The sequence below is a fragment of the Zootermopsis nevadensis genome, unplaced genomic scaffold (genome assembly GCF_977971745.1).
Source record: "Zootermopsis nevadensis isolate Lab colony 2312 unplaced genomic scaffold, Znev_1.0 Znev_ptg000015l, whole genome shotgun sequence".
In the NCBI taxonomy this organism is placed as follows: Eukaryota; Metazoa; Arthropoda; class Insecta; order Blattodea; family Termopsidae; genus Zootermopsis; species Zootermopsis nevadensis.
In genome coordinates this window covers 1,479,307-1,491,772 of record NW_028259147.1, presented here as the reverse complement: position 1 = coordinate 1,491,772, position 12,466 = coordinate 1,479,307, and the positions used below count along the sequence as shown (strand labels likewise).

General features: G+C 37.0%; 1 protein-coding gene across 6 annotated transcripts in view; it reads left to right on the top strand.

Moving 5' to 3' along the window:
- retm (real-time) overlaps nt 1-12,466 on the top strand; it is a 46,342-nt gene that overhangs the window by 4,838 nt on the left and 29,038 nt on the right. For 3 of the 6 annotated variants that reach the window (XR_015535212.1, XR_015535213.1, XM_087349010.1), the window contains exons 1-13: nt 1,330-1,521; nt 3,240-3,389; nt 3,592-3,723; nt 4,546-4,674; nt 5,481-5,596; nt 6,258-6,367; nt 6,540-6,658; nt 7,307-7,496; nt 8,054-8,142; nt 8,453-8,590; nt 9,016-9,136; nt 9,624-9,742; nt 12,057-12,182. Coding sequence is in view for 4 of the 6 variants with exons in the window: in XM_087349010.1 (XP_087205136.1) it covers nt 1,345-1,521; nt 3,240-3,389; nt 3,592-3,723; nt 4,546-4,674; nt 5,481-5,596; nt 6,258-6,367; nt 6,540-6,658; nt 7,307-7,496; nt 8,054-8,142; nt 8,453-8,590; nt 9,016-9,136; nt 9,624-9,742; nt 12,057-12,182 (1,716 nt within the window). In the remaining 2 variants the exon portion in view is untranslated. Of the gene's footprint in view, nt 1-989; nt 1,246-1,329; nt 1,522-3,239; nt 3,390-3,591; nt 3,724-4,545; nt 4,675-5,480; nt 5,597-6,257; nt 6,368-6,539; nt 6,659-7,306; nt 7,497-8,053; nt 8,143-8,452; nt 8,591-9,015; nt 9,137-9,623; nt 9,743-10,599; nt 11,285-12,056; nt 12,183-12,466 lie in introns of those variants that run through there. The other 3 variants (XM_022071796.2, XM_087349011.1, XM_022071794.2) reach the window with 3 other exon arrangements.

Below are 12,466 nucleotides of genomic sequence, written 5' to 3'. Positions count from 1 at the left end.
GTTACTGATTGTTAAAGCATGTGGTACATATAGTTACCACTGGGTTTTAAAGGGTTACTTTTGTACAAAAATATGCTAATCCATTCTTTTAAGCCATGGCTGTCGTACAAATTTATGTAGATAATTTTAGTGAAAAAAATATTTTAATAGCGAAGACTTCTGGAATGAATGTCTGATGAAATGTTTGGACGTTTTCAGAAATTTCTCATAAAACCGGTGCATGTGCTAAAATGTTAAACAGTAGATAACAGCCAAAGCACCAGAGTGGAACCAGTAATGAAAATTAGGCAGTTTCTTACAGTAACTGGCAATGTCTCTACCTCCTCAGTTTCTTTAATTTTCCAGCTGTGCCGTGACCTATTTCAAAACCACACCACTAACTTCTGGTGTGTTGGGTGGGGTAGCCTGTACTAGCAAGGTCACAAAAATCAATTGAATTTTAAACAGGTCACAAGAATTGAGACTATGTGTAGCATAAATTAAATATGGAGACAGACTTCGTGGGAAATTGCATCTGTATACTACTTTACCATGATATAATTCAAGGTCATATTAAGTCCGACATTAAAGACATATCACTAGTCATGATACCCTAATATTCTAATTAACTGAAGGTTGGTAACTGTTTAGATATATGGCTTCAAGGTTTATGTGTCATAAGATACTGTATTCGGGGCCAACATTTACATTTAAAGCATGTTTTATCTCACTGTAAAAACACCGACATCCATGTCATTTAGAATTATATTCATTGTTGATACCCATTCTAGTCCTTAGTTTCATACGACGTGAACTCTGCATGCAACTTCAGGTTTTGGGGATGAGTTATGTTGAATGTTGAAAATTATCCGTTTCGGCAAACATTAATGTTTCTATCTTCAATGCATGGGCATTTTTTTGGGAACCGTATAGGGCGGACATTGGGTGGCTTATCGCGTTTGATGACGCTGATTGGTGGTGTGGAAGCGCAGGGTACTACTATCCATCGAGTGACGAGCACGTGATTCAGGAAAAGAGTTGATGTAGAATGTTTTAAGAGACATGTGGTGAGGAGAGGTTACGAGAAAAGAAGTTTAAGTTGTATATTAATGCTTATTGCTGATACATGTCTGTTCCTTTGTCTTTCATGCTTATATAATGTTCAGTGAAACAGAAGTAGAGTTTTAATTTGTTCGCACAGTTCTGTGGATGTATTATGTGGCAGCATGACTGGGATAAAAAATATGTTTTTGCTTTCTTTTTGAGGTATGTACAATTATCTCGCAGACCAATGTGCACATTTGATCACTGGTTAAGAACCCATACTTTAGTGCGGTAAATGCTGATGTGATTGTATAGTGTTTAATGTTTCTACTTGATTTAAACGAGATTACTAACATTACAACCATAAGCATACAGTCTTCCAAGGACAACAGTTGTTTTGTATGCAGTAAGCTACATGGATTTTTCCATTCATCTGGTTGGAAAGTACAGTACTCATTAAAATGTAATGAAACTTTTATTTATCATTATAACAGCCATGTAAGTGAATGCTCAAATTATTTTTGGAAAATATATTTAAAACTCAAGAGTAACTGTGAATGAGTAAGTTACAGTGCATATTGTTAATTTAAATTTTGAAATATGTTTTATTTATTAGAAATGACAATAGCATTAATTTAATCCAGTTATAAGCCTTGTTGCTCTATAGCTTCATATGTTAATATTTTCATATATTAACTTTTAAATGAGCATATTCTGCATTTCTTAGGTGTGTTCCTTTTCCAAAGCATGCCACATATTAATTTGTAAATTTTTGTGTCATTTTTATTCCTTTTGTAATTTGTTTCTGAACACTTTTGGTTGTCCTTTTGTGCCCAGCATGTGTGTTCTTTGTCTCGGTCATAATATAAGGTCGACCAATTTGGTTCAAAGAAATACCTATTCTAGAACACAGACAACTGTTGTCCAGACATATTTTGTCATCAGTTTTTTTTTAATGTAATATAAAGCAGAATTTTTGATGATTTTCTCCTGACATCATCCTTCACAAAACTCAAGGTTCAACTTGCATTTACCTTGTGGCAGATTAATCACAGGTGTAAGAATAGAAGATGATAAATTAAAAGGAGAACAAAGGAAATGTTGCCAATTAAGATGTTGATTAATCAACTTCAAACATTGGATCAGTTACAAATACTGCAATTTATATTTTAATCTTACATAATTTATGTTCTCTGCATGTCTGTGCATCCAAAGTCACTTCAAAGTTTCTTGCTCGTGTGTTACGTCATCAGTACTGACATGCCAATAAAAGCAGATCAATGGAATGAACATCAGTTGGCGTTGTTCAGTATTCATTATTTACAAATGTCAAGGTTGAGGAATGTTAAAAAAACACTACTTCACTAACATAAACAGTCGTAACTAAGGTATTTAGTTCTAGAAATATATTTTTTCAGGGATGAACAGCATGATTTAAGTTTATGATTCTTGGAAGACGTTAAGTAAAATATCATGGTTTTCATAATTCTGTACTTCATAGGTTTTTTCAAAATAACGAAACTGAAAGAATTTTTCCACTCAGTGATGTGCGTGAATTGGATTGGCCACGTGTGACCTGGACAGAACTGAATTATGTAAATAATTAGTTGGTTTAGGTGATAATGATAAGGTATGATTCAATTATTATGGATGTGACAATTACGTGCGCGCCAACAGCTGTGAAACAGACCTAACCTTGAAATATCCGCATTTAGGGTGAGGAGGAAAATTCACCTGCATACCAAACAGATACTTAGAGGACCCAGCAAACCTGAAAGTATCGACAGAACGAGACCGAAAGACTTGCAGAAAACCTGCCTGGGGTGTGAACCCAAGCCTCTGGACCCTATCCTGATTTGCATGACTCCTGCCCACACTCTTCCAATATATTATTTAAGATCTATTTTAATATTGTTTTCCCATCTGGGGCTAAGTCTGTTCTCTTCGGGCTTTTAAATTAAAATTTTGTATGTGTGTCTGGCCGCTACTGGCCACATTATGTGGTTAGAGTAGATGACTTACAGATATGTAGGGTCGCTATGAATGAACAAACATTTTCAGACAGCGGACAAGGGGTGGTCCTTCTGTACACAGAACCTCACATATTAAATGAAACTTAGAAAATGTTATTTACTGTCAACTGTTGTGTGACATATTACAATAAAAATATCCAAAAATGTTAATTTTTGTATCCTAACTAGATATCTTGGTTGTAGGCATATGAACGTCGGTTCCCAACGTGTCCACAGATCCCTGTGTTTATAGGCTGTGAAATATTATCAGATTCAACGAGCACAGATGGAACTCAGAGAGTAACTGAACGTCGTTGCAAGCTCAATGTGGAAGCACCGTATTTATTAAAGAAGGTAAAGTAACGTATAAGAAGGGAAGACGCGTTTATAAAATTCCCCCTTCCCATGTCATCTTTATTGTTACATAAATGTTGTATCAATTTATTTTTTCCTGTGTACAATCTGTTGTTAAATGTTATCATTTATGTAGGGCGTGATCAAAGGTGTTGTTATTTCATGCAAGGTATGAAATATGTTTGATTTGCTTTTGTTGCAGATAATAGGTGTTGATTTTGTTTACTTCATTCAGAAGAATATGTTAGACCTCAGAAATCGAACCCTTAACATCGAAGCTCGTAACGAAAGCTTTTCTACCCGTGTCGCGGTTATTGAGAGATGCAGATATTTTGTAAGTTGAGATACTGCATTTTTAAATTGTACTAACAGTATTTACATTTGAAGATTTCTGTCTTCTGGGTTGTTGCGCTGTGTAGACTGGTCGAGGTTAACATCGACCAGACTACACGGCGCAACAACCCAGAAGACAGAAATCTTCATACTCACCGCTGTGAAAACCTCAAATCTTGCACAGTATTTACATTTAATAACTAATTAATCAAAATATGAATTATGTGGTTACCCATGTAACAACATTTTTGTTGAGAACTGCTGAACGGATTTTGACGATGTTTGGAATGGGTGTTGTGCATTAAATTCATACTTTAGATTGGCGATAACAAAGTGAGAGATGAAGAAAATTTTTAGGTAGACTGCCCCTAGGCAATTGAGATCCGCACTCTGGTGGTCAAAGTCAGAGGTATCAAAGTTTGGATTTGTTTCTTTACAGTGATGATCAAACTTTTAAACTTCATTGATTTATGCCGGTGATGTGCTAAAATTCACAAAACTTGGTATCAAATTAACAATGTTGGGTGCTGATAGCGGACAGTTTGGATTTTTGTGATAATATACCGTGTGACAAAACCACGTGACAGATATCACACTTCTTTATCTTAATTATGACATATTTATTATTTTATTTATTAAATATGTATCAACTTATTTGAGGTATTCTGTAATTTGTAATGTTCATGACTGAATAATGAAACTCCGTCTTACTGTAATTCTTTCTCCTTCTTCCTCGTCTCATCTTCCACTCTTTACGTACACTTGAAGTAAAAGAGTGGGGTACTACACAAAATAAGTGTGTAATTGTCCTTTTTTTCTTCAGGTTCACCCAGAAAAATCTGACTGGACATGTTTCGAACAGTCGGCCAGTCTTGACATCAGGTCTTTCTTTGGATTTGAGAATTCCATGGAAAAGTTAGCTATGAAACAGTATTCACAAAATATTGCTAAAGTATGTTTATAAATAATATATTATTTAAGGGTGCCCCTTAGAGATCAAATTAGCCTACAAATTAACCGTGAATGTTCTTCACTCTTAAATTTTGTGTCTTCTGTGCTACGTCTTACAGACTCTTGGTATATTCAGTATGATTTTTCGCAAACTACTACTATGTATATCCTGGAACTTTACAGCGGAGAAAATTTCTGTGTGTAGTCGTATTACTTCAAAATATTGGCATTTTCATGAATAGTTTTACGTAAAACGAGGGAAGATTTATTTCCTGTTGTTATGTCTCTAAACACTATTATTGTGAAAGATATATATGAGAATTTTATAAGTAAGCAATTTCATTATATTAATACAATTTATTTTAAGAAAAAGGTGAACAAAGGATGGGTACTTTAAGTGGTTTGTTAGGTACTTGTGGGTTATCGGGACACATCACTTTAAAAATAGGTTAGGTTAGTTGTCATTTATTGAAATAAAATATAATAACTTTCAAGTATATGTCATTTATCCACACACATTAACCTAACCTAACCTAACCAAACCTAACCTAAACCTAACCTAACCTAACCTAACCTAAACCTAACCTAACCTATTTTTAAAGCGATGTGTCCCGATAATCCACAAGTACCGTTTGTTATAAAGGGACTTATATTTTTTCATGTGAATTAATATTTTTCTGAATGAATGAATTATTTAAAAATGAAAGTTATTTTATTTGTGTAATTTTCCTAATAACTCATAAATATATTTGTTACTTCCGTCCCTTGTAGATGTTATTGCTGAGACATGCCATGTGATGTTTTCAGGGTAAAGAAATTATCGAACACTTTGTTAATGAATTGAAGAACGAAGGCGTAACATATGTACCGCCGTGGTCTGAGCCCAGTGAGGCAATTCCAAATGATGATGATGATGATCTGAGGTATTGTATTACAGTAATTTACACAACTGAGAACGTTTATTATAGTTTTAGTTATGTTTAAGACGAAACATTTTACGCAGACTGCGTGTATTACGTTGGAATCTCAGAGAAAGGGTATAAGAAATGAAAAATTTAATAATGCGATATACAAAAGTCGAAATAAACATGGGTCCTTAACTGATAATATGAATCTGAAACTAGCATATTGTCAGATAGCGGTTCATATCATGGTTAGTCTACGCGGTGTCACAGCCCCGAACCTCGACATCGTCATCTTCGCTACCACGAGAACCTCAAATCTTACAATTCATATCATATTCGAAGTACTTTATGTCCGACTGCTGTAAGTGGGCATTTAAAATGAGAGTTCTGTAATGCAAAGAAAGTTTTTGGTTTTTTGTTCTAAGCATGAAGGTTTGTATTTCGACTTGGTGGTCATTTTACTCGTCTCACAATATGCAATCTGCCTGGAAAATGAAGTAACTATATGAAGTTTCAGGTTCCTGGAATAATTTTTATACTTCGTTTGACTTAAATATCTAGAAAATAATTATAAAATAACAGAAATGGCATTGTCAAAATGAATAAAGATGATGGCATGTCCGTTAATATCGCGTTTACTGTCTTTAATCTGTTAAAATAAGTTTTCCGTTGTTTGTAGGGTACAGGGTGATATGAGTCAGAGTTCAGGAGAATTTCCTTTGGGGGCATCTGCTTCTGAGTACAGTGCCTCTGCTACAGCCAGCAAAACGACACCTCATCTGTCATCTGGTCGGTTTGCAGATCGGTTCGCCTTCATTTTAACTTTAACGCGCAAATTTTAATTTTTTTTTTTTTGCTTTGACTTCGAACGGGAATATTACGTCATGTCATTGAATAAATGTAGATTGGCCTTCTTCTGAAAATTAGTGGCGCGTTATTCATGGTTATTGACCTTTTACAGAATCTCAGTTCCAGTTAGACACCGATTACATTCAGCGTTATCTGGGTGAGCTGAGCCTTTTACAAGAGTCAAGACTAGTTCAGCTTCGAAAATGGGTGGCAGATCTTCAAAAGGGCAAGGTAAGTGAATCGAGGGTTTTCTTGGGAAAATTACAAGAGTCCAGAATTAAATATTTTTAGGAGATCAAAAAGAAAACCTTCCAGCATCTGAGCAATATAGGAATATAGTTATAGTCACATAAATATTTGTCTTTTATAGAAATAAGACAAAAGGAAATTAGTGAGAAGTACAAATCATATATGTCGCTCTCGGTGGACTAGTGGTTAGCGTGCTCGCCCCTGGACCCGAGGTTTGTGGGTTCAATCCCGGCCGGGGTCGATGGATTTTTAAGGGTGATAAAGAAGCCGGTGGTCCCATGTCGTAGATTTACGGCATGTAAAAGAACCTTACGAGCGTGATACGAGATGTGTAAGCAAACTTCCGCTGCGATTTCTCACCCAAGTCTCTCCTGATTCACTGCTAGATGGCTCTGGCAGTCAAATCAGGATTGAGTAGAAATTATGCAGAGTCAGTGGGCTGGTCACTCACTATTCATAAATGCACGCCTCAAGACCGAGAAATATCTGAAAAGCAAGCGACGAAAACCCACGACCGGGTTGTAGAACCAAGAAACAACAACAAATCATATATAGGGATCACCCTATTCAGATAGGTCAATCGAAAGAACTAAAGAAGCAATGTCTTGTGTCGTGTTCATCTGTTGCCAGGTTCCCAGTGATTCGACACTTCTTCGGTTCCTGAGGGCTAGAGATTTCAATGTGGAGAAGGCCAGAGAAATGCTGTCACTGTCACTGATGTGGCGTAAGAAACATCAGGTTGATAAGATTCTCTCTGAATATCAAACACCTCAGGTCGTTAAGGACTACTTTCCAGGCGGTTGGCACCACAGTGACAAAGGTGAAAATCAAGTACAGTAGTGTTTATCGCTGTAAGTGTCGTAACACTGCTTGAATGAGCGTCACTTCCCATTCAACTGAGTTATGATTGCTCGTTTAATCGCGCGCGTTCTCGGTCGTTTTCCCTTTACAAGTTATGTGGCACATTCGTGACTATTGCATGTGCATATGATGCAGGATCAGCAACTGTATTTTATTTATTTATTTATTTATTGACATGTTCAGTAATTTAAATTATATTGTGTCAAGTGACAGGATGATTTGTGAATAATTAATTGAAAAGGAAGTGGTCGTGACCTAATATAAGTTAATATTTTTTAATTTGCTCGGAGGGTACCAGAGAAATATCAGAAACCCTCAGAATATCCTGTCGCTGGGCTGAGATTTGAACCCGGAATCTTAGTATAAAGCAATAGCCGTAAGTACTTGACCACAACATCTGGTGGTAACTGTAGTGAACTGACCAGCGCAGACGAACCGTATTCTGTGTCTCGCGATTGGCCTTTTGCATCTATTTGATAAGTCACAACATCATATCTCATATTTAAATGCTTTCAGATGGACGACCATTGTACCTGTTGCGACTTGGTCAAATGGATGTCAAGGGATTGCTGAAAGCTATCGGGGAAGAGGGCCTTCTTCAGCTTGTGAGTCGTTTCTTGTAGCCTTTTATTTTGTTTGTTCAGTATCCAACCGGTTAATCATTTGGAGGACCTGGAGGTAATATTAAGATGGGTCTGTCAGAAGTGGGGTGTGAATTTGTCTGGTTTAATGACGTTCTCTTGTGAATATGGTAATGGATTTCAAGGTTCCATAAGAATTTGTTGATTTCTTGACAAGTTGAGAAACTATCAGTGTGTGTGCGTACATTAGAAGTAGCACTGATGATTATCGAGTCTTTGAACTTTTTAGCGGTATTGCTGTTGTCGAGATTTAATGTTGGTGTACATTCTTTAGACTCTGCATGTATGTGAAGAAGGCTTACAATTGATGGAAGAAGCTACGAGGACACAAGGAAAACCAATCTCAACATGGTCGCTTCTAGTTGATCTGGAAGGACTTAATATGAGGCATTTGTGGAGGCCCGGTATAAAGGTACGTGCAGATTTGTATACCACCGAAAACAGTTGAACGAACAACTTTTTATTGCGTAGAAGATGGTTTAAATCATCATGTTATATATATATGAAATCTCGTGTCACAGCCAAGCGATTATCCCTCCTGCTTTGTATTCATGAGGTCCTGGGTTCACATCATGGCCTGGATACTGGCTATCCTTAATGCAGTCTGTTTATAGTTTTTCTCAGTCCCTCCAGGTAGACGCCAGGATAGTACTTTCAATTAGGCCATGGTCACTTCCTTCCATATCCTTTCCAATTCATTAATCATCCTACAATTCTGTGCTGCTTACAGCATTTTAAACCATAAATAAGTAAAAAACAAAATTAAATTATAAATATATGTCTAATTCCTGCCGGAGTCCATTTTTATTGATTTTTGTCGCTGTCCGTGTGTTTCAGGCTTTGCTGAGGATAATTGAGATTGTAGAAGCCAATTATCCCGAGACAATGGGGAGAGTTCTCATTATTCGAGCTCCGAGAGTATTTCCTATCCTCTGGACATTAGTTGGCACATTCATCGGTTAGTATGATCACGATTTTATTTTCAGATGTATACATTATTCTGCGTAAGCCGGGATCTGATGGTCAGCAGTGAAGATATGAAGGTTACAGCAGCTTTTGGAGAAATTGGCACAAAAAAATTTCTTTAAAATGTTCGTATTATGTGTCAACCGTCCCGCGCCGTAGCCGCGCGGTCTGAGGCATCATGCGTCAGACCGGCGATACGGAAATGCGTGCTGGTTCGAGTCTCGAGGGAGAAGGAATTTTCTCATGAGATTTTCGACCAGTGTATGGGACCGGTGCCAACCCAGCATCGTGAAGAAATTGGGTAGCGTAATCCGGTCATGAAAACTAGCAATGGCTGGGGGTTCGTCGTGCTGACTACACGTCACCCTACATCTGGTTGGATGATCGTTCACCTCTGCTTAGGCATGTGAACGTGAGGCCAGCAGCCAAGCTAGTCGGCTTTGGCTCTCAGCAACTCCTGTGTTCTACAAATGTTCTAGATGAGAACACGCGTACCAAGTTCCTGTTCTATGGTGGCAATGATTACCAAGCAAGCGGTGGCCTAGTGGACTACATCCCGCAGGAATTTGTTCCGGATTTCTTGGGTGGATCATGCCAGGTTAGTATTTAGTTAAGTCGTGATTAGGTTTGTTTCTATTTTGATTATCTAAAAAATTGTTATATCCTACTTAGAAATTTAGATACATAAAAAACATTAAATTCAGAGCACATGTAATATTAGGGACTGTACTTGCAATTTTGCTTCCGAAACTGTTTACAGTTAACGTGTGTATGGTCCGTAGTGGAAGTGAGGTTGAAGTTTTGATGCCCAGAAGATAACTGTTTAACTGATAACGATATTATATAACTTTGGCTTTTGTAGATGAGCTAGAACAAATGTTGAAGGTTTTGCAGTGTTTTAATAAATAATGTATTTACCATCTTCATGGTTAATATTTTTGTAGGGTGGGAGGTTACAATCCTTTTATGTAGCTCTGTCTGATGTGACGTTGTCATGCCATTTAATAAATAACAGCCTGGTACGAGAACTTCATTGCTCAGCGCTGATAATACCAAAACCCATCACTGGACATTATCTGAAGGCACCTCCCAGCTTCATGACTTATTTCGGATCTATCTTAATGTTATCCTGTCTCGTTTATCACATATTACTCTTAACTAGTTGGTGACCTGTATCTTAACCACTGTCCATGTCTCTTCTTTGCCAACAGCAGCTCACAAGCTGTGGTTAACGTTCTCTTTCGCGTAGTAAAAAATATTTACTAGGAAGAAGAGCAGAAATATATAAAGTACTTTGTCAAAACTGGAACCCCTAAATATTTTTGTACTTCTTATCATACGTGGTTTAAGTATCGAGCTTTTACAGTGTACGTTATTTGAGGTTAAGAACTCTATTAGCTATAGCATACTTGTTTTTTTCTGAGAGATGTGTGTTGTACTTGAATCATGTGGCAGTCACAAGTACCGGCCGAACCCGGAACAGTACCGCCGACTTTCCTCGACACTTCACCTCAGCAAGGCGTGAATTGCGTAAGCAACTTCAGATTGTTGTTGAACTTGACAAATGTGGCATGCCTGCTCACGGTAACAGTATGCTCTTATTGGTTGATTAATTCTCTCCACGTTTTGCCTTCCATGTTTCTGCATCTTCCGCTGTACATTGAATCCAATTTGCGCAAAAGTAATGTATTCTTAAGTCATTAGGAGAAGTGGGTATGATGACTAGAAGCTGGTAACCTGTTTTCTTGTTGTGAGTTACGTTTGTATAGAAAAAGAGTAGATTTTTTAATTTTGGTTAAAAAAAATGTTTAACCAGTTTAATTTATTTGCTTCAAATTAACACAAATGCACAAAGTCACTTAAATAGCACTATTCATATTTCATTATAAATGTGCAAAATGTTCCATATTGAAATCTTTCACTTTTTGACACTGGAGCATCCAAATTCTGACTCCTGCGTTGGGGGGGGGGTGATCAGCCAAGGGGTTCTAACGACGGATGAAGTCCAGAAAAATAGCAATATTGAACAAAATGATGAGTTAATTGCGTGAACCATAGCAATTATCTCATGTATTCACCACGTATAAAAAAGGCCTATGTGAACTGACATGTGCCCTTCATGCAGTAATAATGTAAATATCTTATTCTTTGTCAGTTGTGGTCTTGGTACCTACAGGACCATATGGTATCGCAACCCAGACGACCACAGTCGGCATCTTTGGTGCTGTGAGAACTATAAATCTCGCATCTAATTTTCTGGAGACGAAATACCTTTCTGCCTCTCGTACTTGTACGCGCAGAATATCATTTAATTTGTGTCTCAAATTGCAGAGTTATTGGTCCTGGTGAGTGATGGTCTCTTTCAGAATCTGATAGTAGCATACCCTTAAACATTTTGATTTGCTTCAGTGTCATGTCCAAGATGTCTGATTCACGGTATTGCTGTTGGAATTAATTCACTGTTAGCTGGATACAGTTCTACTGATCACCAACACTTATGTCACTATTTCACCTGTGTCTGATGTAATTAGGAATGTATTTAGAATAATTTTGTAATTGTAGCTGTAATATTAAAATAATTAAAAAAAACTCAGCAAACATTTAGTAACATGAAACCCACATGTACATTAAAGTATATAAGAAATTGTTTAAACGTAATAAATGTCATTATTAAGATTATATAAGATGCTTTTTGAATGACTTCAGCTTAAGACTGCTTATAGCGAGCTTGATATTGTGATGCTGGTATCTGGTTAATTTTGGATGTACACAGATTTTTTGCCTCCATACTTTCAGTGAAGAAGTATTGTGTTGTAGGTATGAATTCTATAGGTCACAGGGCCAGACCATATTCGATAATTACTTTATTCTTTGACAAGCTCTCAAATGTGTATTCGTTCTTTTGTTGTCAGACAATGGTGTTGGAAGGAGGATTAGTTCCTAAGGGACTGTACATGACAGAGGGTGACCTTGAACGGGAAGGATGTCCGCTAACTGAAGATAGCATCTATCATTCCGTTAGCTTAGGTCGTGGCCAGGTAAGTTTGTGCAACGTAGGTTTAAATAAAAGGTAGGTGTGTTAGACGGCCCTTTTGTCTCTGTGTGTACAGAATAGTTTGTCTGATTTTAAGTACTCATGTGATGGTTGTTATACACTGCTGTAATCTGTGAATACGAGGCTCAGTTTTCATTTTAGTGATTTGAATCCCTCCAAGTGTTCATCAGGAAGATGTGTGTTATTTCTTGATTTGAGATTCTTCATTATCTTACAAGTAATTCTAATCGCTGATGTGTTTAATAAAGAAGGTGTGTTTGTCTTACG